This window comes from Numida meleagris, chromosome 11, assembly GCF_002078875.1.
Source record: "Numida meleagris isolate 19003 breed g44 Domestic line chromosome 11, NumMel1.0, whole genome shotgun sequence".
NCBI lineage: Eukaryota > Metazoa > Chordata > Aves > Galliformes > Numididae > Numida > Numida meleagris.
The window spans coordinates 10,810,650-10,838,253 of record NC_034419.1 but is presented as its reverse complement, the minus strand read 5'-3'; the positions used below and the strand labels follow the sequence as shown (position 1 = coordinate 10,838,253).

At 42.8% G+C, this 27,604-nt stretch overlaps 1 protein-coding gene and 1 long non-coding RNA gene across 2 annotated transcripts in view; one reads left to right on the top strand and one right to left on the bottom strand.

Moving 5' to 3' along the window:
- The window catches only part of SLC6A6 (solute carrier family 6 member 6), a 112,392-nt gene extending 107,884 nt beyond the window's left edge, over positions 1-4,508 (bottom strand). The window contains exon 1 of the mRNA XM_021409616.1: positions 4,171-4,508. Within this exon, the coding sequence (XP_021265291.1) occupies positions 4,171-4,192 (22 nt within the window). The 5' untranslated portion in view covers positions 4,193-4,508. The remainder of the gene's footprint in view (positions 1-4,170) is intronic.
- On the top strand, positions 77-11,247 carry LOC110404865. The gene is made up of 3 exons (XR_002442534.1): positions 77-1,674; positions 10,200-10,428; positions 10,617-11,247. It is a non-coding gene; the product is annotated as an uncharacterized LOC110404865 (long non-coding RNA).

The window sequence follows — 27,604 nt, the reverse complement described above, 5'->3', positions numbered from 1 at the left end:
TACACAGACCAGGCTCCCTCCTCCTCAGAAGTCACCAGCCCATGGTTTGTCTGGAGGAAATCTGCACTTTGAACACAGATTTTGGTCAGGTTTCATCATATAAAAATATATCAAAGCAGCTGTCTACAGAAAAACAGAGTATGGGCAGCACTGAGCTCCAGTTCTCTTAGCAGATGTTCCATTGTAAAAGCATCCTATTTAGGATGATAAGCAACAGAGGGGTTTCTATGGTGCTAAGGATACTTTTTGTGCTCAATAGCAGCAGGAACTACTTGCTCTTTGGGGTGAAGCTGGCAGCCTCTGGCTAAAGAAACTAACTGGTCGCTGTCCAGAATGCGAGAATTTCAAAACATATGGTACCCATAGAAAGGATCTACCCACTTGCAACACATTGATTTATCCTTATTCCATCTACTGTCTTCCAAAAATCCCACAATTGCTTTTATTGCAATTCAGCTCAGTTTCCTTCTCTGGAGGGAAAATATACGGCACTTTTGGAACATATGTGAGGCAATGATTCTGTTCCAAACTTCTGAATTCTCCTTTAACCATAGCCCAGGGAGTCAGCTAAGTTACCCATAGGTACAGAGACACTTTCTCCATGCTGCATTTATGGATGTCCAGCAAGAAAGAGAGCACACACATTTGAGGAATAAGGAGGGGAAAGAGAGATCTGACTCAGAGCTGCCTTGGAAGAGTCAGATGAGGCACCAGGAGTACCCTAAACCTATGGAGTTAACTTGTTTTATTGGAGGTGAACAACTCAACCAATGCAGGCAACGTTAACAACAACAACAAGAAGTATATGTTTGCATCGTACATCCAATGACACGGTCATAAACACATGACTTCAAGACACCTCTTCTGAACCATACCATCCTCTATGGGAGATGAAAGAAGCAGGGCTTGTAGTCATTTAGGAAAAGTAAGTCGAAAATGCACATCTATGAGTTTAGCTAACAGTAGATCTTTCCTTTCTTGGATTCTACTTTTCTTATTCAGATAAAGTTAAATCATAGAATCATTAAGGCTGGAAAAAATCACTAAGATCATGTAGTCCAACCATCAGCCCATCACCACCACGCCCGCTAAGTCATGTCCCTCAAAGTTCTTCCCTCTAGTACACAGTCATTTACCTGGGAGTTATTTACTTTGCTATTGACAGACAAGTATACAAGAGACTGTGCTTTTCTTTCTACTGGATACAGTCCTTCTGAGCTTCCAAAGAAAACTCCTCCCTGTATCACCCACTGCACATTCAGTTTGGGACTGTGACTTCTCTGAAATATCTTGCCGTATAATTTCTTGGAACAAAGGGGGAAGAACCTAATGCCATACACATGGGAACATGGCTACACAGAGATAATGCATGTCTGCTTCAGACTTGTAACAGCAAGTGTTTTTTTTATTGCTTTCATATCGAAATGTCCATATATGGGATGTTACTGGAAATCATGTGACTTCCTGAGGTTTTGCTTCCAATTCTTGTAAACACATACAAGAATTTCACTTTCTGATTTCTGGAAACCAAAAGTGAGGTGCTTCTCAGTAAATTTTTTGCCCTACAGAAACTAATGTTCATGTAAATAATCCTTCTAACCTGTGCTAAACTTTAAAAACTGCACTACTCAGCCACAGCCTGCCTTTGTAAAGCTTGGATGCGCTGGCACGAAGGTATGAAATTTCATACATTTTATCATTTATGATGACATCATCAGCAACAAAAAATACTCAGATCCAGTAATAATAACTGCACTCATCTGCAGTTTCTCTGAGAATTTCAGCATGCTCAGAGCATGGGGGAACTGACTCAGTCTTTATAGACAGAATGCAATATAAATCCTGTTAATTGTTTGTGCTGAGACTGGTATTTACAATTCATTTATTATATGAGAGCTACAGGGCTCTGGTACATTGTTAGTAAAGTGCGATTAATATTGTAGCTTCCTATGCTACAGACAGCTCTGCAAGATCTTGAAAAATCATGTTCAGATTGGATGGAAATGCTTTAAACACATTTTTGTGTGTTTTTTCCTCTTTGAACATACTACCCCCTCATGTCAGATGAAACAATGCCAGCAACTCCAGCAGGACCAAGAATAAAGCCTGAGCTACAGCTGGAATTCAGAAATAGGTATTATGCAGCATCGAGAAGTACGATGCATTGTTAAAGTACTCTTTGAAGGAATGCAGGACCGGAAGGCACTCTCCTGCCATTTTTCAATTCCCTATTATTAAAGGCCATGTTCCAGAATACCTCTCAGAAACAGCTAGCAGGACTTAGGGAACAAGGGAATAAGAATTCAGCAGAAACTACAACACATTAGACCCCACCCAGACCATTCCACAAATGGGCTCTGTGCTGAGATTACTGTCCTTGCTTGGGTCTGCCAGGAATCTGCCCAGTTCCATACAGAAGTCTGTATGTAGCAGTGAATGTATGAACCAGGAAAAGACAACATAAGGGAAGAGCAAGGAAGAAGAGAGATGTTAATATGATGCAAACTAACTGAAACTTGAAAATACTCATTGAAGCCTTATTCTGCTACAGATCAATAGCTGTAGTTAGCTGAGCTTTTCACCTCTCTGATAAATTTGAATAAGGCCCTCTTTATTTCAGTGCCATTCGTATCCAGACATATGTGTGCATCTGGCTGTCTCTAGGATATACATTAGGAAACTTAATGGGAGGCACTTGATGGTATCAGTCAGATAAAATGTCTGATGTTCCCTCTGCATCCCAAAATACTGTAAAAATTCAAAATATTATTTTGGGCTGAGATGACTCAGAAATTTGCATCAGCTTGCCAACTTCAAAGGCCCTAGGTTGTTTGCTTCTTGTTAATAAATTTGTATGTCGCATTCACATACACAAATCCATACATAATGATATCAAAGGTCACAGCTTCTTAGAAAACACTCTGTTACTACTGAAATATAAAAACTGTCTTTTGTCTACAGATAGAAAATGTATACTCCAAAGGCTCTTCATTAAATAAATTTCTCTGTTTCTACAGCTCTACTCCCCAATAGCCCTTAGCAAGAAAATCCCTGTTTGTTTGGGCTTTTTTCCCCATGTCTTTTACTCTGGTATATTTATCATGCCTGGCTTTCACGTGGGAGCATTAAATTTCACATTAAGGACTTTTTCTGAAGACTTCAAGATTTTGGATAGGCTGAAAACATATTTTGTCCAGGAAAAGTTCCCTTCAGTACATAGGAGCTCCACTGGGGTATAAATGAACCTTTACGTTATGCATCAACAACTGGTACATGAACCTGCAAACAGTTTAAGGGTGGTATCACAGAAATGAGCTCTATAATCAGCAGTAATAGGAGGAATGAAGAATATAAGAACCAAAAATTCCTGTCCGTTCTCTAGAAAACTTCCCATGCAAAAAGGATGCCGTGTATCTTGAGATGGTTATGGATAGCATCATGAAAACAAACTCACTACCAGAAATACATTGGAGATTAAACGTACATAGAGAGATGAACTGGGCCAGCTGTAGGACTGGATTACTAATGTACTAAAGCCAGCAACCACTGGAGTCAAGGCATGAGCTGAACATGAATGTTCTGTAACATGAACCTGAACCCTTTCTTTACTTTGTATGGTCACTAGTCACATGTTAAAACTATGACAATTTTGAGCATCATGATGATATCCATACTGTTTTTCCTCATAAGTTATTCTGAAAACAGGAAAAGGTATTTGAGGAAATATTTTGGAAACCAAAGTCATATGCTTTGATGTGAATTAAAAATCACCCTAGCTGGAATGATAGATTCTGAGCACAGCATTGAACAGAAGGTATCAGAAACCTCATATTTGTGCCTTTGACATGAAATACAGAAACCTCTGATTTAGACTTGAGCATATTTCAATGGATTCCAAATAGCCTCAAGGGCAGCTCCAAAACTAAAGGTAATTATGAAAATAAAACCTCACATTTCTCAAACCAAAGGCTTAGTTTAAACTCTGAAGAGAAACTTGTAGGGACTGGTCCAGACTGGATCACCAGAACAGGAGATAAGGGCTGGTTCTGCACCAATCTGGTCTTGTCTGAAGCACGCCTGTAACTTTATATGTGAATGATTGCTATGGCTTCACTAAAACTATTCCCGCACTTGAGAGATAAGCACACAGAAGTCTTAAACAAGTCTTACCGACAAATTCAGTCTGGAGCATCCAGCAAAATCAGGTTTCTTCAAGAGCAAAGTGTCCATGGCTTTTGACACGGAGGCCTGAAGATTAGGCATCACTCACAATGACTGATTCGTTGCTATCTGAAGCTGTACAGGATTCAAAACAGGTTCAGTCTTGGCATATGTTCGTTTAATAACAAAAAGGCTCACAAAGTTTTTTCTGGCTAAAAACAAGCAGCAGAAGAGTTTCCTTGCTCAAGAATCCACCCCAGCAGTAGGGTTAAGGCTCAGGACAGCCTGCCTTCCCTTGCTCTCAGGGTCTTGAGCTCCTCCGGGCTTCCTCTCTCTCTAGCACCTATGGCTGTGGGTCAGTATTCTAGTTCCTGGAGCAGTAATTGGGGCAGCAGAGCAACTGGTCTCCGCCTTGCCCTGCGGCCTAGTCCCTGCAGCACTGCCTGGCTCCGCATGGGAGCAGGCCTGGCCAGCTCCATCTTAGAGCCTGAAAGACAGCACCCAGGCAACCCCTGCAAAGACCTCCCTGTCCATTAATACCTCTCAACATAACGTTACTAAATAAATACCACACAATGTTATTGACTTTACCTCTGCATTGTTTCTAGCACGTAGCCTCAGCTAGGTGTTGCACCACACAGAGCTGATGTTTGCTTTGTGATGATGACCTGTGCTGGCTTACTAACCTCCAGGCCTATTTCCCGTCCCTGACTTGAACTTGCATGATTGCTATACTCCCTCCTAATTGCTCCAAATCTATTGCTTTCATCCTCCATGCCCTTGGGTAGCAAATAGGGTGCTGTAGACATTGTTGAAAATACCCATTTCATAGTGCCAACACTCCTCTTATCCTTACACTAATTTGGTATTATAAAAGCCCACATGACTTGCAGGTGCTCTGTTTATTTTCTGCAATGCCCAGGGGAGAGTTCAGCAGGTTCCCACAAACCTCAGCTGCAAGGAGACTCAGCCTGCTGAGACCCCAGCACAAGACATGTGACAGCAGTCTGATGCTCACTGTGTGGTTCACAGAATTGTTTGAGTTGGGAGGGACCTGCCATCTGGTCCAACTCCACTGCAATGAACAGGGACACCTACAGCTCCATCAGGTGCTCAGAGCCCGTCCAGCCTGACCTTGAGTGCCTTACCACCCTTATTGTAAAAAACTTCTTCCTTATAGCCAATCTAAGTCTCCCCTCTTTTAATCTGAAACCATTTCCCCTTATCCTATCAGAACAGACCCTCTCAAAGAATCTGTCCCCTTCTATCTTATAGCCCTCCTTTAGATACTGAAAGATTCTGTGGGTCTTTCCAAGAAATTTGCTCTTCTAGCATCACAGTCCTTGGCTGGGCTGAAAATCTTTGCCACAAAACACTATTTACTGCTTTGCTGGCAAAAAGAATCACCAATATTCAACATTTGGAGACTTCTACCAAATTCTGCTAAAAAAAAAATAATTTTTTCGTTTTTTTTTAATAATGATGAGACACAAAATTAAGAATGTAAGCCATGCTAATTTTTTGGTCTGCTTGTATTTTCCAATTTTTTCATTATAAACTAATCTGTAGAAGTTCCCAGTAACAGTGGTTTTCTTTTAATATAAGTAAATTCAGAGCCTGTCTTTGTAGCTTTTGAAATGCAAGGACAGTAAAGAAAGCCATTTGGAGACTCTAAGATGTACTTATTCCTGTGTATGCATCAGCTGTACCTTTCTTACTCTGGACACACTTTAATTCCATCAAAAAAATTAGGTTAGCTTCCACATGAAGGTATGCCGCTCAGCACCCGGGGCTTTGTCTTTCAAACTTATTGTGAGACTAACCTTCCAAGTTAGACTATAAAGCTGTCTTACAACCCTAACAAGCCTCCATCTCTTCCACTCAATCTTATTTTTTCTTTGCAGATCCTGTTTCCCACAGACCTGCCTCTCCTCCCCTTCTCTTTGTCCCATATCTTTCCCTCAAGAGCTTGCCTTACTCTCATCTCCCTGATCTCAGGCTCATTTCCAGAGATCTGCTTTTAGAAATACATCAGCATGTTGTAAACAGGCTAGCCTTGCCAACTTTAAAATTCACTCCAGTTACTGCTTGCAAGGCAGAAGAATGGAAAAGAGATATTCTAGGGGGACCCCATTGGCATGACCATTCATTCATCAAGATCAGCAGTTTCCAAGCTTTTCAGCCCGTAACCTCCTTTCCGGGCTTGTGACCTCTCTTCCTTTAGCTCTTCTCAGGAGCACGACCCTAACTTTGAAAACTTCTGGTCCGCATCAGTCAAAACTGACTCCTCATGAAGAATTTTCCAATTGGTGCCATGTTTGTTTATGCAGCTAAGTGGCATGATTACACTGAAGTTCAGGTTCAAACTTGTCTCTTTGCTTGTTTTTAAGTCTAGAAAGAATTTCTGGGTGTCACTCACCCAGCAGAGAGTGAACTCTGCAACTTTTGACTGTTCTGGTAAGAGACAATTATAGCCCTGCTGACCTGGTGTGGCCTTAGCGCACTTGTCTGCAAAGTTCAGCTGTGCCTAGATAAAGCAAGGATTTGCTTCTCCGCAAACTCTGGAAAGATCATTGTTTTCTGTACTTGTATGTCATGATCATTCAGATATAACAGTCACTATACCCAAATCTTTCCTTATACAGTAACATGGTTTCACTTACTACACCAAGCATCCTGACTGCTTCACACATGCATGTCATTAGATGAACTCTAATGGCCTCTTTTCTTCACATCACTTTGCCTTTCTCTTTATGGTCATAGAGAATTTGTGGTTAGTGAAGAATTTAATATTGTGATTTCCAGCTCTGCTTTCTCATCTACACTCACTGGTAAAAGAGTGAAAAAAAAAACAATAGCAAAGTAGGCAAGAATCTTTAAAACTCTACCACAAATGCAAAACTTCCTGAATATTTGCAGTTTGGATGTGCTACAGCTAGTCCTGCTCTTCAATTCCCTGCAGTTAAAACTACTGGAAATTGTTTCACCTAGTTGTTTCTCATATTTTCACATCATATCCATGCTCAGACTATTTGTCTCTCTGTAGAGCTGTTTCTGCTCCTGCACTACTGCATTCAAGGCCAATCTTTCTAGCTCTACTATTCACAGAATCTCTCCCTCTTAGTAATCTTAGTCTAAGCCTAAAGCAGTTGCTTGACTTTCTGTTTGACCCCAATGCATTTGAATGTTATTGTTTTTCAATTTAAGCAGCCAAGAGATATCTGCCTAGACACACCAGCATGGAATCTGGGGAATGTGAAGTGGAAGCTGAGCAGTGCCGGCAGCACCTGGGAGCAGCTAGCCTTCATACCTGCCCTGGGAAAACACAGAAGAGAAATCTCAAGCTCAAGGGGGACCGGTTAATATGAGTCTCTGAAAGGACCTACCAGCATCCACGCAGTAGAGGGGATTAAATTACTGAAGACCAGAAGACAGAGAGGGAAAAACATTTGGGGTCTGTGGCTTACTGCCATTCAGACATGTGCAAGTACATGAGGCAGTTGGGTACAACCCCTCTCTGCAAATCTTCAGTCTCCATACGAGGTTTAAGCATCTGACTTCAGTTGCTGCCAATAAAAGATATTAGGCTGCAAATGTTTCAGCATGAAAGGCAAGCAAAGAAGACAACATCAGGGCTTCTCTTTCCCTCAAATATGAGGGCAAAGCCCCACAGCCTAATAGTGAAAGTCAGCAAATGAGGAAAACCAAGTCATTCTTTGTTAGAATGAAACTTGTTGAGAGCCAGAGCACAGCAGCAGCACGGAGAAGTTCCTGTTGGAGCCTGCAGTGATTTGCATGAGATCATCACCCCTCCGCTAGCACACAGCACTTTCAGAAGGGTTGCTGATTCGTGCTGAATTGGGGCTGGTTTTCCCTTTTTTCCTGTTTTGTTGACACACTACTTACAAGGGTTCACCAAGGTCGGGTTTGCTTTCTTCTGTGCTGTTAAAAAATGGAAAACCAGTGGAGATGTCAAAGGGGTCAGGCTCAAGAAGCTGGCGTGATTTCTGCTACAGAGCTGAGTATAGTCTGGGAAGTCTCTGCCAGACTCATTCAGTTTCAGCCAGGGGTTTCAGACAGACAGGTGATTTCAAGTTTCTGGGGAGTTTTGTCTGGTTGTGGTTAACTATTACTTTAATTAAATAAATTCAGATTTGGTTCAATTGGGATATTTTTTTCCCAGAGAGGATGGAGCATCAGACAGATCCAGAATCTGCAGATATGAATCCTACCTCACAGTCAGAAAACGTCTACCTTTGTGAACACTGTTCTGTGGGAAGGAAGAACTGTACTCTTAAGTATAAGTCTCCCCTGGCTTAGAACAGAGGTTCTTCTCTTGAAGATGTCAAGACAGTTTGGCTAACACTTGGGCTGTTCCTGCAGATCCAAAGAAACCAAACAGCACATGGAATAGTTAGAAGGAGGGAGATTCCATGTCAAATACGTTCAGGATTTTCTGTTAGCAGAAAAGCCATATAAACCTTGCATGCCATCACATAGCAAAAGCAAAGCAAGGGATGAGGTCTAAAGCAAGCTCCACAGGCTCCTCTGCCTGCCCTCCCAGAGGAATGAGAGCTGAGCTGGCATTTCTCGGTAAGGTTCCCACTGCCAAGCACTGTGCATCAAATGACACTAAAGGATACATTCTGTTCAACTGAATACAAGAAAGATAACCATCTGTGCTCATTTCACTCATTTCAGTTCTGAATCTGTGCCCATTAACCATATAATGGTTGGGGGGGGAAACAGCTGGTGAGAGAATCAGGCAAAGTATCAAAGGGAATTTGCTGAAAAGCTGTAATTCCAAATAAATATGGCTAACAAAGTTCAAGGAGCCTCCTTTACATGATCTCGTAACCACCAAATAAAGAAGGATCTAGACAAAATAGGATCCTGTTAGTGAAAACTGATAAATCCATATAGTCATTGAAATTCAGGGATGAGCTCCTTGAAATGAAAAGAAGGATGGACAAGGAATAATTCACTACAGTTTGTTATTTCTTGACATTCAGTGGCACGTTACTCCCTAAGCCAGCCCAGCAGGAAACAGAGGCACATGGAAAACAAGTGCCACCTGACATCTACGTGACAGCGAGTCTTACTCCATCAATTCTCAAAATAAGCTTAACTGTATTTTATGTTGGTGACAGATGAAATCCAAGACACTATGTCTTCAGTCCCAAAGACTTAAATGTTTTATCCACATCTAGGAAATGGCAACCCTGCAAACTCGCATTCTGAATTGAGAAAACTTTCATTGCATGTGCTGAAAGGCATGATTGCCAAACCAGGGAACCTGAAACTGGAAGTGCACAGGAGGATGATTCAGCAGGGCAGCCCAGGGATGCTGGGGTCAAGCAGCCAGGAAAAAAAGAGACCATAGGCCATGGGTATTTGAAGCTGCATCTGAACATGTTTACTTCACTTGCTTAGTGAAGCACTACCCGTATTGGTTACAAACAGAAAAGGAACCTTGAGGAAAGCTGCAATATTGCCTTATGACTCAGTATTCACTAGAAGAAAGGCACTTCTCTAAACTGAGTGTTATCACCAGATAGTCTTTCAGACTGTTTTCTTCAGTGGATGCTTTTTTAAATAGCTTGATATCCAGTGACTTGCAGTCACATGCTCATGCCATTGATCATTCAGTATTTCATAAATTCCCTGGGAAAGTGCTCGGACTTGGCCAGATAAATAGAGCTGTGCCTGTTCCTGAAGCTCCCTTCTCTGCTTGGCACAAACTGAAGAGAGGGGGAGAGTTTCCACAGCCAGCACCAGAGCTGCTGCTAAGGATGAAAGGTGCTCACCTGTGAGTTTGAACTTGAAGGCTACTGCTAATGAGCAGAATGGCCAGAGTAAATAGTCAGTGGATTAAAACAAGTTAAGACATTCACAAGGTTAGGGTGCAGAAGTGGAAGGGAGTGCTGGGATTATTATTGAACAGCTCCTATTGCTTCAAGAAGTGCAAGGAAAAAAAAAAGAGGACATGACAGTTTTAGAGGGACAAAGAGCACAACGCAACTTTTGGATCCTTTCAGGTCCCTTCCTTCTGTCTGGCATGAATCAGAGCACCTTGCAGCAGCTCTGAGATGTGCTCTGATCCCTGCAGCCAACGATGGGCCCAACCACTGGCAGTGTTCCCCAAAGGAGCCTACAGAATGAGTTGTTTGTGCCTCTCCTGCCCCCTTTCTACAGACCCGGAGAGCTGTCAGGACATCGGATTAACCGCAAATAGGAATCAAGTCCTGCCCCTGGAGTGACTAAGAGGTTTGTTAAATAAACTGCCTGCTCAGGCTGGTAAAGGTGGCTGGGAGGGCTGATGTGTTCCTTTTAAAAGGAGCGTGAGTCTTACAGAACAGATCATCATGGAAGCATAGAATCATTAAGGTTGGAAAAGACCTCTAAGGTCATCTAGTCCAACCATTCACCTACCACCCATATTGCCCTCATTTCAGGCACGTCTAAGATCATCACAGACCTCAAGCAAATACTGCAAAAGCCACGATTAAGTCACTGATGTGAATGAGCTACCCTGCTGAATCCTGCAGCCCCTTGTCTTGACTATAACTCCTGCAATCAACACAAGCATCCAGAATTAGGCCTCAAAACTGCACTGAAAGAAAAGGGCACAAATGCGTGGTGCAAACAGCCCTTCTCCTCACTGTCAAAATGCGAGGCTGCAAGGGAGAGCAGTCAGTTCTAATGCATGACCAGGAGCTGCTGTAAAATTCCTTGCAGAAACAAGAGACCTATTATGTTTATCACCAATTTGCTAAGTAAGGTTAATACTCTGGCATTGACCCTGCCTCACATGCCCTTAGAAGCACTACCAAGCTTTGTCCCACTAAGATTTTACAGTAGAAGAGATAACACGCAGTCAATAACCCATTTTAAACAGGTAGTTTTCTTTCCCCCCCTTCACCCTCATGCCTTCGCAGCAGGGAAGATAATGCTCTCACCAAAGAACCTATTTCCAGCGCCTGTAACCAGCTTATGGCCATGGAAACAGAGACCCATCAGCCACTGTGGTCAGATGAATAGCCTCTGTGAATATCAACATCATCATAAATCATTCAGTTGCTGAAAGTCATCTTACCCTCAGAAGGATCCGAATGGCAACCATTTCCAAATCCTTACATACATCCATTTACAGTAGCTGAGCTGTGGGAGGTTGAACTATTTTTCAGCTCGCATGATAGTCAGCCGTTCCTCATTTAGGAATGAATCCATTTACCTTTGTATTAGGCCCAAATAATAGCTCTTGAAATTGATATCTAATCTCCAACTAAAACCAGGATTAAGCTAAGGCCACCGAACTCCTTTGTTCCTCATATTCAAACCCTCTGACCAGATTCTGATCTTGATGTGAATCTCAACTCACTGAGTTAAATCCAAAAGCCACAGCGTTTAAGTGGTGCATCTCAGTGTAACCAGAATCAGTCCTTAATACTTGTGCACATGGTACTGTGCAGAACAAGCCCCAGACTATTTATAGCTCACACTATATATATACACTGCAGCTTCCAAAAGCACATTTCATCTTTTGGGAGGACAATGCTTTCTGAACCATAAGAAAAGGCATAGTTTTGTCAAAAAATCTGCTCAAACCCTTAACCTGGAAGAGCGGCCTCACGCTGCCCATCAGATAATAAGCTGAATTCTTACATCACACTTTGTTTGTAGCTCACTGTGTAGTTAATGGTTGCAGCTTATCTAACAGGAGAAATGTGAAACCAGAGTTTTAGAACAATGGGAACATGCCTGTCACCAGCAGGCTGCCAATGAATCATGTCCCTGCAGTCAGGCTCTCCCAGAAGGTCATTTGCAACAGAAATACATCTCTGCCTGTGGCTAGCAAAATGCTGAAAAGTGTTTTTTTCAGTTTTACACGAGCAAATCAATTACCAGAACAATTTCAACTTGTACTATTTTTCAGTTCTGTTGATTGCAATACTTGGTAATAAAGGTTCTGTGTCTGAGATTCTAGGGGTGTTATTAACTTCACTTTGAATAGAAGGAAGCTAAAAACCCAGCCTTTTACAAACCTTAAGTCAAAGGTGACCTCGTGTTATCCCTCACATTTAAAACAAAGGAGAAAAGGAAAATAAGGAAAAAGGGGAAAAAGGGAAAAATAGGGGAAAAGAAGGGGTATTTTTCAGCAGAGTAACATTCTTCCACAGCATTCAGAATGGAAACCCTGAAATCACTGGAAGACACCAAACTCTTTAAAAAGGAATCCCTAAGAAACAGAAAGCAGCACTGATACTTGCCTAGAGAGATATGCAGAAATAGGATGACAAAGTACAAAAAAAATCAACTATTACCTGTGCCAAATATGGAATTTATATTTTGCTAATATATAATCATTTTAAAGTGACATTTTCACTGCTCTGTCTGAAGCTCCAAGAGAAAATTCTCTTCTGCTGCACTTGCAAAAGAACTCCTGATTTTCTGCAAGAGGAAAGAGAACAGATGATGGGGGGGGGGGGGATCTATTCTTTTAAGAAGAATGTCATTGGCACAAACAGCTGGCAGTTGGTGGCACATTATTTATATGTGCAGTTGCTCATGTTTTTTAACTGATAAGAAAGCGATAGCTCATTTGCAATGCAGGTGAGGAACATGAGCGGCTCCACAGCATCACTGGCCCCTGGGCCGCGTTTCTTATCATATCAAAAACATCTGTCACGGTGCAAATGAATTCATTATAAAAGCATATCAAATGTGCAGTTTCAGGATGAGACAGCAGTCTGCAAAGAAAGGAGAAACACAGCCCCCCCCCACTGAAGCTGGGATAGTCTGGCCCTTTTTTTTTTTTTTTTTTTTACCATTCGGGAGGAGGAGAGAAAAAGAGAGAAACCTTGGAAATGTCACAATTATAAATTATCCCTTCTCTAGGAGCCAAATGTGTCTGAGAACAGGCTTGCTGGTGAGGGACTGACGGTTCACACGCAGAGCATGCAGACGCTCTGCAAAATGAGCATCACGTCGCTGCACGCAGAGCCCTCTGCTCCTGCAGGCTGCAGACAGCCAGCGCTGGGAGCAGCACTGGGCTCTGTGGTCAGAGGACCTGAGCTGAGAAAACAGCGATAGGCTCGGGGAGAAAAGTTGCACAGGGGGAGACAGTGGTGGGGTTAGCAGCAGTACATTTGTGGGAGACTCGGTGCACTCAGATGGAAATGATGTTATCGTAAGGGGAGGTGATAATGAGCTGATGGGAGCATCAGCTTCCAGGGAAGGCAAGGTGCATCTTTAATCCATGCTGAAGAGGAAAACAGGGCAGGTTGAAAGCAGCTTATGCACCCACAGTCATCCCTGCTGCAGTGCTGCATATGGCATACATCTCCAATGGAATGATTTGTGATGTGGGCCATGGTTGCCACTGCTGTTGTTCTTCAGGACTGGGTCCAAGACCCCTGTGAATATGAGGATATTTTTGTGCATCTCATTAACAGGGACCAGGACAGCTCAAGGTGACCTCAAAATCCCTGATGCCTAGAAGAGGCCTAGAAATGCTTCTGCAGCTTCAGAAGTGGGTGGCCAGATTGAGACCATGATCTGTATCATACTAAGGGACCGCTCACTGATCTGTGCTTGAGGTTTTATTTAAAAAGTAAAAAGAAAAATGTTTTCTCTTGCAGAGAATGACCTCTGACGCTGATGCAGAGGAGAAAACTATAGCCAGACTGGATGGGAGAATTACTTATTTTGCCCCATCCCTGGAGGTGCCCAAGGCCAGGCTGGATGGGGCCCTGAGCAGCCTGAGTTGGTGGGGCGCAGCCAGCCCACGGCACGGGGTTGGAGCTCCGTGATCTCTGAGGTCCCCTCCAACCTAAGCTGTTCTATGAATCTCTGATTCTTCCGTCCATGCACAGCATCCAAGCCCATGGTGCTGCCTCTGTTCCACTCAAGACTGCTCCAGTGAACCCACCAGGCTACTGCTGCATTCATGGATGACATACACAACACCCTCATTTTCTTCCCAAAGAGCACAAAAACTAGACATACAACTTAAGAAAAATAGTGGAAAATACCTATTCTAACTATGCTTCTAATTGCAAAAGATATACTCTTAAATATGCATACATCAGCAGAAACATTGGGTAAAGGCTCCCATTCTAAAACAAACAGAGATATGCACTTTGAGCCCTCATATGAAATGGCAGTAAAAGCCCAACCCAATTATTATTTTCCTTGATTTTCAGCCAGACGAGGCACAAGACAAATAAGTCATCAAGGACAAATAAAAGGAGGTTCATTCATTGCATTCTGAGCTGGAATCTTTAATGGTCACCGAATGAACTAAGATAACTAAGTAACCATTGTAAATATTAATCTTTAAAGGAAAACAATACTCCCAACAACAGGAAGCCTGATAAGACATTGGATGTTGCCATCAGTGTTATGGAGTCTCTCTAATTTCCTTAGTTTTTTCTTAGGCCTGTAGAGGGATCAGGAAGGGGAACATATGGTATCTCTCAAAGGAAGTAAATTAACATTATTAATAGCTAATGTGGGAGAGGTGAAACAGCGATTGTTCGTGGTCGTTGTTATTGTGCTTTTGTTTGGTGGTGGTGGGGAGCCTGCCTGCTAGTGAGCTTAAGCACTCAAGCCAAATTCAAAGTCTTGTATTTATAAACAGAGATCTGATAAGAGTTGCCTAAGCATCCATGATGCTTTGCCAGCGCACGCACATCGAGCTGATCTGAGGGGACTGCGCCTTGAGGCTTGCCTCGTGTTTGTTAGCTAGCGGACAGCAAGGGACAGTGAGTGCTTATGGCATGGTCCCGTTCCCAAGTAACTCCTCTGTGGACCCTCATGTTCCTTCAGGTTTCTTCAGTTTGAACTTCTGAGGAGGAGAGGGTGCTCTCTGGCAGCCCTGAAGCAGTTGATGTGGGGCCAATGGGGAGTGGGCTCTCACAGGCCCCAGTCATTGGTGTAGGACAGTGCAGTGGCACAGTGCGTAAAGAGAAGAATTATTTTGGGGAAAACAGTGATGAAGAATGGATTTGAACTGGTGACCCAAAAGGGTATCTCAGGGTGCTGAGGCCCCTTGCATTTTCCCTGCACTAAAAACGAGAAGAATGTACCTTTCTTAGGCCTCCTGCTTCCATCTCCCTCACCAAGCCCTAGCGGATGGTGTTTCTTTACTCTAGCACTGACAGTTCCAGAACACATCGTACACTGTGGCTACTCCCAGCCCCAGCTCTGTTTGTTCCAGGTCACCTGAAAGCAAAACAGTTCAATCCTCACTTCCTCAAGAAATCCTATACTCCCTACTTTCTTCCCCAGAATTAAAGCCATGGGTAACTCCCAGGTGGCATGGCACAGATGGACTTGATGACACCTTTCATGCAGAGACAATCTGCAAAATAATTTGCCATAGAGAACTTGATTAAAATTACCCAGTGAGCTTGGTAGGTAGAAGCAAGCTTTGGTGAAATTGCTCAGCCAGCTCCTTAAGAGGAAAACAGTGGATTTGGGTATAATTACTGTATCTTAATAAAAATTGAATAGCCCAATAAGACCACCTCATATTTCAGTGCACACAGGAGATTGCTTAAGGAAGACAAAGAAATTCCCCTTGTCCGTGAAAGCTTGTACTTTAATTGCTGGTTGACAGCTGGATTTTGATTTCCAGGTCTGGAAAGGACAGCTTGAATACCTTAAGCCAGTTAAACTTCAGTTAAACTTAGTTTCCTCGCAGAGCACCAGCACCTGTTTTCCTACCATAAGATTGCACTTGAAAATCAGAGTTTACAGAGAATCTTAAGTCTGAATCAAAGCTGATCTAAAATACCTCTGCCTAGCTGAAGATGGGATATTTTATTTCTTAGTTAACTCATCATGTTGTCCAAAAAGATCACGAAAACTGACAGAGCTGTGCATTGTTTGCTGGCCCTGCGAGGTCATATGATGAGGATAAATCATTCTGTGCTGAAGGGTTGGTTTGTAACATTGCAAAGTTTTCCCTACTGCCAAATTTTAGGCCCCTTCAGTATTTCATGTTATGTATACTCGTAATAACACTTCCTTTGTGCCTCTGCAGAACGGGATTCTGCTTGCACAGGACAGGGCTGGATTCTGGACATGAAGGGGAAGATGTATTCATCATGGCTTAGGAGAGGATGTTTCTAAAACAACTACAGCAATATGAGAAGACAGATGCTTGACCAGGGTGGGTCTACTGTCAGGTGAGACTCTACCTCCGGGAAATTGAATGCGTCAAGCCAGACTCCTTAGTGACTGAAATACCTTCTGAGAAAGGTAACAAATCTGCTTATCTTTGTAATCTTTACAATCAGTACAATGACATCACCCTGATGATTCCAACTCACATTCACTGTGGTTGCCTGTCCCCACCTTCCAACCACTTTGGCCCTCAAGTGGGTGTTTGGTGGTGCCAGATGTAAACAGCCCTACTTGAAAACCACCCCAACCTGAAAAAGAATGACAAGATACAGGGATGCTTATTGGGAATTGCAACACCAAGTCCAAAAGTTTAGATCTCAGAGATAGGTAGGGCCCTGACTTACCCTGGTATCAGTGAAGTCCCTGAGGACACAAGTCTGTGGCAGCTGAAGAACGTCAGAGGTGTGGGCCATGCAAAGGACACACATGGTTAATGACCCCGCAAAGCTATTGCTTTCTTCTGACCTATTTTCTGCCCTTATCACATAATTAATCACTACGTGTGAGCTTTGTGGAAGGATCAAGTTGCCTGGGGGTAGCTGCGATTGCTCACCTGTTACTTGGACTCTCCACTGACACCGGTGAGTATGGGGAAACATGGCACTCCTTCCTCCTCACCCACCCCTGGACCTTGAGCTGGGTGCAGGAACTGGCCTTCATCCCCCGTGGCACATGAGAACGAAGGGCAGACCTGGTCCCTGCCTTGTGCTTGACCAGAGCGAGACATCAGGTGATGGTAATGGGTTATTTGTGGCAAAGCTCAGCACTTAGTAACTAATCTCAGGACAGCAGTGGAAAGCAGAAGAGGGATTTTGACCTCACAGTGCATCTGAGCTCATGTGGGCACACACTGCCTCCCCAGGGCTGCCCAAGGGAAGTGTGCCTGTGGGGCACTCCTCCCCACACCCCATCCAGTGCCACAGCCTAAGGCATGCCTGGAGCTTCCACAGGACAATTTCTAGGGCAAATATTGAGGATAATTAAGGATAATCTCTGCTTTACACACCTCACAAAGAAGGTCAGGTACTCTTTCCTTGTCAGATGTGATGAAGTTAGGCAGCTCCCATTAATAGTAAGTACTTGTTTCTCAGAACTAATAATAATTAAAAAAGCCCTGTCTAGTTCCTAAAGGCTTCCTAGATTTAATCTTCTCAAAACTCAGACAAGATCATTACAGCGAGCTCTGCCACTGAAGAGCCATAACAGTGAATTACATTCCCAGCACCAATCTCCTGCTGGTGTATGATTTCCTTACTGTATCCACACTAGCAAATACAGAGAGGTGCTATAATATTTATGTGTCGAGCTTAAGCACTAACATCCTTTCAAATAATTTGGCAGGCCAGGGTAGATTAGATACAGTCACATGAAAGCAAAGGAGGAATCTGCCCCAGCAACTACAGCTATTTTTCTTGTGGTCTGCTGATTTCATAATACTTGGTCATAAGATGTTTTTGATATTCACTTATTATCATGACCGACTTCTTCCTAAATAGCCTTTGGGTAGTAGATGTTTGCACCGCGGAGGCGTTGGGGCTAACCAATTCCTGCTCTTGCAAGATCCCACTGCCCCACCCGCAGGGTTGGGGAGGGTGCAGTGCGGTTCCCGATCCCTCCTGCCTATGGATGGGGCTGAAGACAGGGAGGAGGTCTGGTAAAACGGCATGTTCCAGGCTCTGTTTCACAATCCTCTTGCACCTAAAGCCTGACTTCCAAGAAATCGGAGCATTGTCAGTTCCCATCTGCGGAAAGAAGGGATGGTCCCTGAGAACATCTGCCTTTTGCAATCAAATGCAGAAGTTGAAGAAGACAGAGGAGGCTGGGCTGTGGTCAAGCCAAGACTGCGCTCAGGTTCAGCCATTTTTATGGAGAGGTTGACTTGGAACATAAGAAAAACATGGGTGGCAACAAATACACTGAGAGCACCATAACTGCCATGCTACTTGCAGTACCCCTGGCCCAACAATCCCCTTCATCACACCTTCACGTCTCTCTCTCCTCACATCTAGGTGCGTTGCTACAGTACCAGAGCAGCTTCAGAATCATTTTTAACATGTCAGCCTGACAATGTTTTAATTAAACTTAAGCAATGCAGAGCCAGCATCTGATCCTCAAGGCTGCACACAGCAATTGAGCTTAACAAATAACCATGCGAAATTATGAAAACGGGAACAGAAGCCTTTCCATGCAGTCCAGGTAACTGCAATTCCATATGCTAGATAACATTAAATGAAGGAAGGTTATTTTTACCTCTGCGCTGTTCTGTGCTCTCGTGATCTTTTGAAAGCTTGAAAACAACAAGAATCCCCTGAAATAGTGGGTCTGTACTACATCAAAGCACAGGCAAGGGAAAAACCCTTGCAGTGTGAGGCCGCAGAAAACTTCTCCCTACACCAGGTTACCCTCTTCAGCAGACTATCTCAGGCAGCCTGGTCCTAGTTCTATTACTTTGTTTCCAGTAAGCCTCAGGTAACTGTAAGTGAATGAATCCATACAAGCACAAAGGTCTGGACACTGGACTAAGTGGGCGATTGATCCGGCGTGGCATCTGCCGAGCTCCTCAAACACCCCCCGACTGGTACAGACAGAACAGAGCAGAAATGGCATCCGGCCCCAAGGTCCTCACACTGCCCTTCAGGTTTGTGGGTTTTGTTTCAGCGGCCAGAGGGCTCCCTGGAACTGGAGGTGACCTCTGAATGATCCACGAAATAACACGGCAGCCTGATGCAGCTCTGTTTACAATGCATTCTAAATTCAGGGTATAAAAGGCTCTTAAGACAGAAAGCAAAAAGAGTAGGGTTAATTTATAGCTGAACCACAGCGTCACTCAAGTGCCTCTGACTTGAGTAAGTCCAACTGTTTCGCCAGTAATCATTTCTTCAAGATAAACCCCAGCACATATACAGACCTTTCAACTCCTAGACCTTAAATAATTGCTTAACAAAAAGGAAGTTATCATCATACTGCTTTTCAGATTGGAAAACACAGGCTTGAGAATAGTATCAGATAGCTTGCACAAAATCCCACAGTAGTAAAGCACAGAATCACATCTACAGCTCTGTTCTCTAGCTAATGCCCAACTGTTTGCATAATTTTCAGTCTGGCTCTGCTGAAATCTTTTGTTGTGACAAGAATCTAAATGCTTGATATCACTTTTGGCTTATAAACTATGAGATCGCATTAGTAAGAGGTAGAAGTACAATAAACTTCCAAATGTAAAGTTTTCTCAAAGCAAAATGGAAACATTCTAGTCTGAAATTATAAAGACAGGGTTTGTTTATTCAACCAGAGAAAAAATCACTTTAACATAAGTGTGCACTCAGGTGCGTTATGTACAAAGCAGAATCAGGCTTAGTGCAATGTGAATACTCCCTCAGTGCCAACATAGTTGAAACTTTGGGTTGGAGCCCTGTTTATTCATCCATAATGAAAAAGTCAGACCAATCTGTTATTGCATCCCGAGCCCAGCTTAACTGCCTTAACCATCAGAACAGGGTCACGTTGTGTTAAGTTTGTGCTCTCACATCCCCTAGTAACTTGAGTCATCTTAGCTGTCACTGCACTGACATTTATGGTCTTCTACTACCACTCTTTTGTTTATGTTCAAAGTTCATTCATTGCCTTTTTCCATTAGAGCCCTGTAACACATCCTCTGCCCTACTGCCTTGTGCTACTTTCTACTTACTTGAACCATCAAAAGTTTCTATCTATCACCAAAGAAGAGGTAGTTTCCATAGAAACTGAAGAACAGGCTAAGTTAACGAGGCATGAAATGAAGGCAGTGTCCTCAAGCTCGCCCATTTTGAAAATCTAGGTCAGCAATGTTTGCTTAAAACATTCCGCTCCTCTAAAACCATGTTCACTTCACTGTTAAGGATATAATAAAAGGAGAGGCTATAGCATACACCCAACTGAGCATGTTTAATATAAAACCATATTTTCATATGAATAAACCATTCTTACAATTCCTCCAGCATGTTTTCCCTGGTGCGTTTCCTTCAATAACCAGCAGGCATTTATTTTTACCATCCAGTTACTTATCATCACCAAACGTTTACTCTGGCCATTGCAAACTGCCTTTCAGGTAGCACTTGAGTAACCTGTATGATGTCACCGAGGTAAGGGAGGTATTAGCTGTGTCACTCATTAGAGGATCTACAGGAACGAAAGGACTGCACATGAAAGTCATATTCAGTCTCAACACGAACAGCACAGGTAGAAGCCAAGGAACAAAACCAATGCTGAAGTCCTTGTTGGGTTTGCTCACAGATGATGCTGACTGATCTCAGCCACCAAGGACAAGTAGCAAGCTCTGATCTGTTGAAACATAATGGATTGTGGTACAGTAAATTAATTAATTCTGTTCAGTGGGTTTCCTTAGTGACAATCACATTCCCTCTCAGGAGAAGGAACAGTCATACCAAGTGTTAATGCTAAAATATGCTGTTTAGTACATAAGGTTAGAGAAGACTGCCTCAGAAAACTGCTGCAGAAGGAAATAACACCAATGATTTGCTAGTTACTTGCCCTGCTAATTGGAAGCAGATGTAATCAGTTGCAGTCAAATACCTTCCAAGATGCAACTATTTCACTACAAAAGAAAAATACCCAAATTTTCAGGCATGTCTTATTCTGATCTCTGCTATTTATAATTTGAGCTGACCGAGAACATTCAGTATTTCAGACAACTGATCGATGACCTGTTCCTGCTAAAAGGTGAGGTCCCACAGAAACAGCTGCTTTGCTCTGGCTGCTCACATTTGATGGTGATGGGATTTCAGTTGTTGATGACAAGCAAGAAACAAAGGTTAAGAAAATACCTATAACCTTATGACTTCCTGAGAATGAAAGGCGCACATGATGATAGCTTACAAAAACCAATATTCTGTGCTAGTAAAACTTACTGCAGTCTATACGGTGTTCATTGTGTTATTAAATATTATTTCTGGTTGGAAAAATGCTCAATTTTCTTCAATCTCCCTTTCCTGACTAAATTCTTACATAATGTGTTGGTTTAAGAGTGACATGGAGCCAGGACAGTTTGAACAACTTCTTTGAAGCAGAACAGCAGTCCCCAGAAATACTTTGGTGTAATCCAATTACACTAATTAAAATAATTATTTCCACTTAGCTGGTTACTGAACTGCTTGCTTGGCACATCTAGAGTCAGCACATACAAAGGTCAGGTGCAGCCTCTCCAAAAATCCGGGGAGGACAAAAAAGGAGTGTTGAAAGATGCAAGCCTCTAGGTGTTGGTAGTGGTTTGGTTTTGCTTGAGAATGCAAGCTAGCAACAGGCAGATGGAAAGCCTTCAGCTTGTTTCATCTTGTCTGCACACATCACACTTCCCTCCTCTTAGCTTGTAGTCCACTCAGTTGTGCTGCAAACTGAATTCCCAGCCTGGGAAGCTTCCTCCAATGGTAAGTTAGGAAATGAGAGGTGCTGAAGCCTTAAAATTTCTCTCCAAGAATGGGCACTGGAGTGCTGGTTGTAGAATAAGAAACATAAAGTAGACATTTTGCTCTCTAAATTTGCAACTGGAGCATTTGCTACTCATGTAAATTCATTCTACTCATCTTCTGCAGAAGCTCTGGAGGAAAAAGCAATCCATTTTAGAGGAAAAATGAAAGAGACTGTCAAACTTCCATTCCAGGTTTTCAGTCTAAGACTAAAGTAAAGTTTCCTTCAACTCACTTTGTGTTGCCAGTCTCGTCTTCATCACTTTGCAATTTTACTGTGTGCCCATCTTCTGCCAAACCCTTCCCTCAACACAGCCACAGAATAAAAAAATCCTTTGCTTCCCTCACTTGAACCTCTAACAAGCCACAAGCTTTAACTACAGCTTTCTGTGAAGGAGCATAGAATGCAGTCCTTGGTCATTCCACCTAAAAACAGGTGCATTGGAGTTTTCTTGCATGACTTCATATTCTCGCTCACTATTCTTGCTTATATTTAAAGGACAAGGCCATGATATGCATCCTCAGTAATATTTCCCTGTGGCCCAGATTTTTATATTCTACTGACATCGGAGAGTTTGTGCTGCACTTGAGATAACACTTCCTGTAGTCATCAGGAGGCACATAAGGTTATCTGTTAGGTTATATGCTTTCATTCACAAAAATTGATGTTCAAAACTTCCAAATGAAAAACAGATGAGCTTGGATTAGCTACTGTTTTAACTCCCGAGTGAAGTTTAAGTTAAAAACATAGCTCAGAAAAACACAGCAATACAGACAGCCAAGTCTTATTATGATAATGATCGAGAAAACAAATACGCCTCTTCAGTAGCTCAATAGTTCTATTGATCTGTCTGTGAAGAACGTAAATAATGGAACATGTACTGGGCACATGTGGCTAGAAGGTACAGAGTAATCCATTTCCAAATGGCACCTGCTGTTTTGCTGAACATAAAAATGTGCTCTTGTAAACTATCGATTGTCACAGAATTCAATCACAGCACAGATCTCTTAGCACTGGCAGTAACCTGGCCAGGGCCCAAAGGACCAAAATACACAACAAATCCCGGAGTAGAATCTTCTGGCCTCTACCTCTTCTGTCCGTCCCATTCAGATGGTTTTCACTGCATCCATGTATGTTGCTCCAGAACCTTACAGCTACCTTTAATGGAGGCTTGTGATTTGATGACAAACTGCATTCCATCACTCAGATGTCTTACTTCTGTCCCAGGATTGCAGCTAGATTCTAGTTTGCATTATCTCAGGGAGACTGAGAGATGCTAATCCATTCTTGTGTTACATCTTGGCTGAACTCCTCACACTTTGCTGACAGCTTTAACAGGCAGGACCATGAATTTATTGCAGCTTAATCCAAATTTATCTGCAAAAGATACCACCTGAGACTAAACATTCATGTATCATTTTGCCTGGCTTTAGATCCCATCAACACCCTCCCCAGGAAAGCAGTGTATTGATATTAACAATTTCCCTGTTAATGCTCATTGCCGCTCATTTGTCTGATCCTCTGCATGGGCATACATTGCTCCAGGCTCATCCTTTCACTTTGCTCCTAGTGGACCGATTTAATCATCTGAATGAGAGTAAAGAGCACACTAATTGAATTCAGAGATGTTTAATCTAAATCAGGAGGTGCTGCAAACATCAGGGAGGACAGGGAGAATACAATTCCAAAGGAGTTCATAAACCTAGGGACTGAATGCAGGACGGAAAACAATATATAAAAATCTGTGAGAGTGCAAACAAATGTTCTGGAGAAGGGGAATAACATGAAAGATATTTTAATAGCAGAATCACCGCAAACTATTCATGTTAAACAGACTGTAGAGAGAAGATTTCTGTAGGTGATGCTTTGAATCAGACAGTATTATTCCAGTTCCTTTACTTCACTCAGTAAGGCAAGTGTTGACTGGGGGGAGATACCAGGCTGAAATCCTGATCCAGCTCAAGTCAGTTCACGAAGGTTAATCAGAAGAAGCATTTAACTTTGTACAAAGAAAGAATTCTAACGACTGGTAAAAATCTTCATATGGTGGGATACAAATCAACTGTGGTCAATACCAGGGAGCAAATTCACCCTTTGACACTGCATCATATAGCATACAAGGAAAAAAAAACCCTGTTGAAAACCCTTCTTCTTGGCAGGCCTCTTCAATGACTCAGTTTCATTGACATTATCAAAATAGGTACTTCACAAATTCCTAGAAATACCACACTCTTATAAGGAACAATAACAACTATAGCAGATGAGCTGACATGTATGGAAAAGCAAACACGTGTTCAGACACACAAACCCTTCTACCACTCTGAAGCAGAAGCCCCTAACCTAGGCTAGGAAAGCTGCTCAAGTTTTACTTCTGTGCTCAGAAATGCACCTTTTGGAGAGGTGAGCTCCCATTTTCCTTCGTTCCGTTTTCTCATACATGCCAATTTTCCACTCGTTTCAGGGCCTAAACTGCATTGCACTCTTTCTTCTGCACAGGCTTCCCTTCCTCCACCTTTAAAAATACAAATCTCTGTAAAGAACAGAGCTGAGGCACTGTCGTTCCTGTCCAGCTGCTGAAGATACGAGGAGCCAAGTAGTAGGTTGCTGTATTAAGATGCGTAGATTGGAGAGGAAAACCAGAGTCCTTTCTCAGGTCATGTAAGGTAAGTAGGAAGGAACTGGCTCACAATATTTAGTATGCTGCCTGTCCATGAACGCCTTGCAAATATTAACTAATCCTCACAAAAACCTTGTGAGATACGTTAATACAAACCATTTAGATGTATTTAAGCAAACAGTGAGAGTGCCTGCCTGGGTGCTTTGTCAGTGCGACAGGAGCTGACGTTCAGTCAAACATCTTCCGATGCTCTCCCATCCAACTGGCTTTCATGTCAGCAGAAAACAGATCAACATCACAATGAGGGTTCAAGCACAACCCAACCCACATGACAAACGGGGATTTAGGATTTCATGGAAATCCATGCTGGGATTATGGAGGGAGTGTGGTTTTACAGGATTGGGATGGCAAGCTAAGAGAATTCTGGCTGTTTCAGCTCAGCCTTGGAAGTTTCGGGGTTGGCCCAGGTGTAACTAAGTAAAATTTGGGTGTGTGGCACACAGACACCAAAGAAATTCTCCATTTTGAGAATTTGCACCCCTGAGACTGACAGGCTACGAGGTATTTTCCCATGAGAGGCACATCCTTCTTGTGCCTAACCCAGGAATTTAATGCAGCACTTCAATAATTAAGCTTAGACTCTTATGTTCTGTCTCCTCAGCTTTATTTAATGCATTTAACTTCATTTAACTCATTTCTACAAAATGTCTTCCACTCATTTACACTGGTGACCACAGAAAAATGGCTTTTTTCCTCCTTTTTGGTAGAACAGGATTTCACTGGCAGCAAAAACCTGGTTCTCCATCAACATAAGGGAATATTTGAGCTTCCTCTCACGTGCCTTGAGATCTTAGATGTAAAAGAGATGGAAGCACTTGCATCACATTCCTGTTGAGAGGAGGAGACAGGTTTCATTCCTCCCTTTCATTCCCACTCCATTGGGATTGGCATGAATACAGATGACAGGCTGGGACCCGTTCTATTAAGACTTCAATTTAGCAAGGAACTGGAAAATCTCTGGGTGCCTTACCTCTAACCTCTGCTTCAGAAAAAATATGCATAATTCTTGTCTCATTGCTAAATTTGAGTTAATTGTCAAAAGCCAGACCAATAAAAGAACTGTCCAACGCAAACCTTATCTGCCCCAGATGCATGTATCTGCTTACAATATCTTTTGTTAGTTAAACAAAACAGAATCATTGTTGCTAAGAAGTTAATATTGTTTAAGATTCACTGGCTAACACACAGAACACTTTCCTGAGTTTCCCCAAACACATTCCTTTTTTATTCTCTATTTTAAGTTTCTTCCCCCTCTTTTTTCCTTTCCTTCTGCCTTGGCTAAGGCTGAAGATTTCTCTGGGTGATTTTTCTTGCAAGGTGATGTGAACTGCGAGGGAGGCAAACATTTCAGTTGATACAGTAAAGGCTGTTCAGATAAAAGCAGAGAATTAAACTGAAGAGTAAAATCTGACTAAAGCAATTCCCCAGGCATTGAACAGGAGCCTCTGTGCTCCATTCATAGCAGCTCACCTTTCTCTTGGTTATTTCCCTAACCTGCCTGTAGCCTTTTAGACCTGCACTGCCAGTGCCCACACCTCCTGTGTCCAAATACTAAGTTATTTTAGAAGGAAAACCAACTGTAATGTTTCGATGTCCCTACAAACATTAATGTAATGTTTTCTGCAGTGTATTACTTTTAATTATTTGATCATCTTTCCTAGTGCTGGGATAGTGCACACCACAAATGTCTACACCGAAATGAAAATAGCAACACTTAATTACCAGGGCAATCAGTCAAGACACCAGATGCAGAACACATCCCTGGCAGCATGGCTTCATGGTGTAAGTGCTTCTGGTGATATCAAAGCTGTGCTTCGTATTGATCCGTTGAAACCATCCCATCCTCAGCCTCCATTTCCATGCCCTGCAGCATTAATGCCTACCATTCAACATTGACTTTTGTTAGGATAATTTCACCTACCCCATAGGCGTCTGCCAACTGAACCCTGCCCACCAAGGCGGTATCGCTTTACCTGCGATGCTGCATGCACCAGAAGCACAAACTGGCGTGGGAACTGCCAGAGCCCTGCAGGATGCTGGGCTGCAGCCATCGGGTGTGGGGTAGATGAGGTCATGGTGAGCTCTGTGCCATGCCTGGCTGACCTGGGCACCTCCACATGAGGCTGCAGTCTGCAGCACAGGCAGGCACCGAGATGCTGAAGGTATGTAGGCGAGGCACGCTTACACAAACAAAAACATCTTCCTGCTTTGGCTGCGACCACAAAGACAACATTGATGAAGTACACTTTTTGCAGCATGTGCTCTCCTGTCAGAGGTAAACATCTCACTGGCTTTTCACTGGCTCTTCACTTACTTGACTACCAATAATAGTTCCCAGAGACTTACAGAAAGCTGCAGTAATGCATCATTGTATTGGGAAGAATCAGCATCTTCCATCGTATGTCATAAGGTACTGCAGGAAAAAAAAAGCTGCTGGTGATTCAGCCTGGCTGGACTGGTGGGGATCTGTGGCTTCAGAGCCTGAGGAATTCATCTGCCGTGTGGTTCTGCTCCCTGGGAAGATGCACATGGCTATGATATATAGCACAGAACTGATGGTGAAGCTTCTACATGACCCTGAATTTTTTCAAGTGTATCAGCACTGAAAAAAGTCTCAATTCAAGTGTGAATTTAAGAGCTAAGTGGAAGAACATGTCCCTTTTCACACCAAGGAAGATCAGTCAACAAAAACAGATTAAATGAAACATTAAGTGGAGCAGCTCCAAGCACAAGAAAAATGATGCCAAGATCAAAAAGAGTATCTCATTTCAGAAATACCTCCCTTCCTCTCCACAGTTAGATGCAATCGCAGAGCAGAACGCAACTAAAAGGATTCTGAGCATCCATCAAAGAGAACAGCACCCCAGATCGAAGCTGGGAGAGGACTGTTCCCTTCTTCCTCCAAAACATTTCATTATCTGCATTCCTGATCGATTACGAGATGCCTTTTTGGAGAGGATGGAGGACATTCGACAGGCACGTGTGCCTCCAGGTGCCTCCTGCACGGACCTTTCCATGCACATCTATTCTAGGTTTACAACACTCACCGTAAATCTCCCCCCCCTTCCACCTCAGCTTGTATAAGCTGCTACCTACCAACTTTTTTAGATTGTG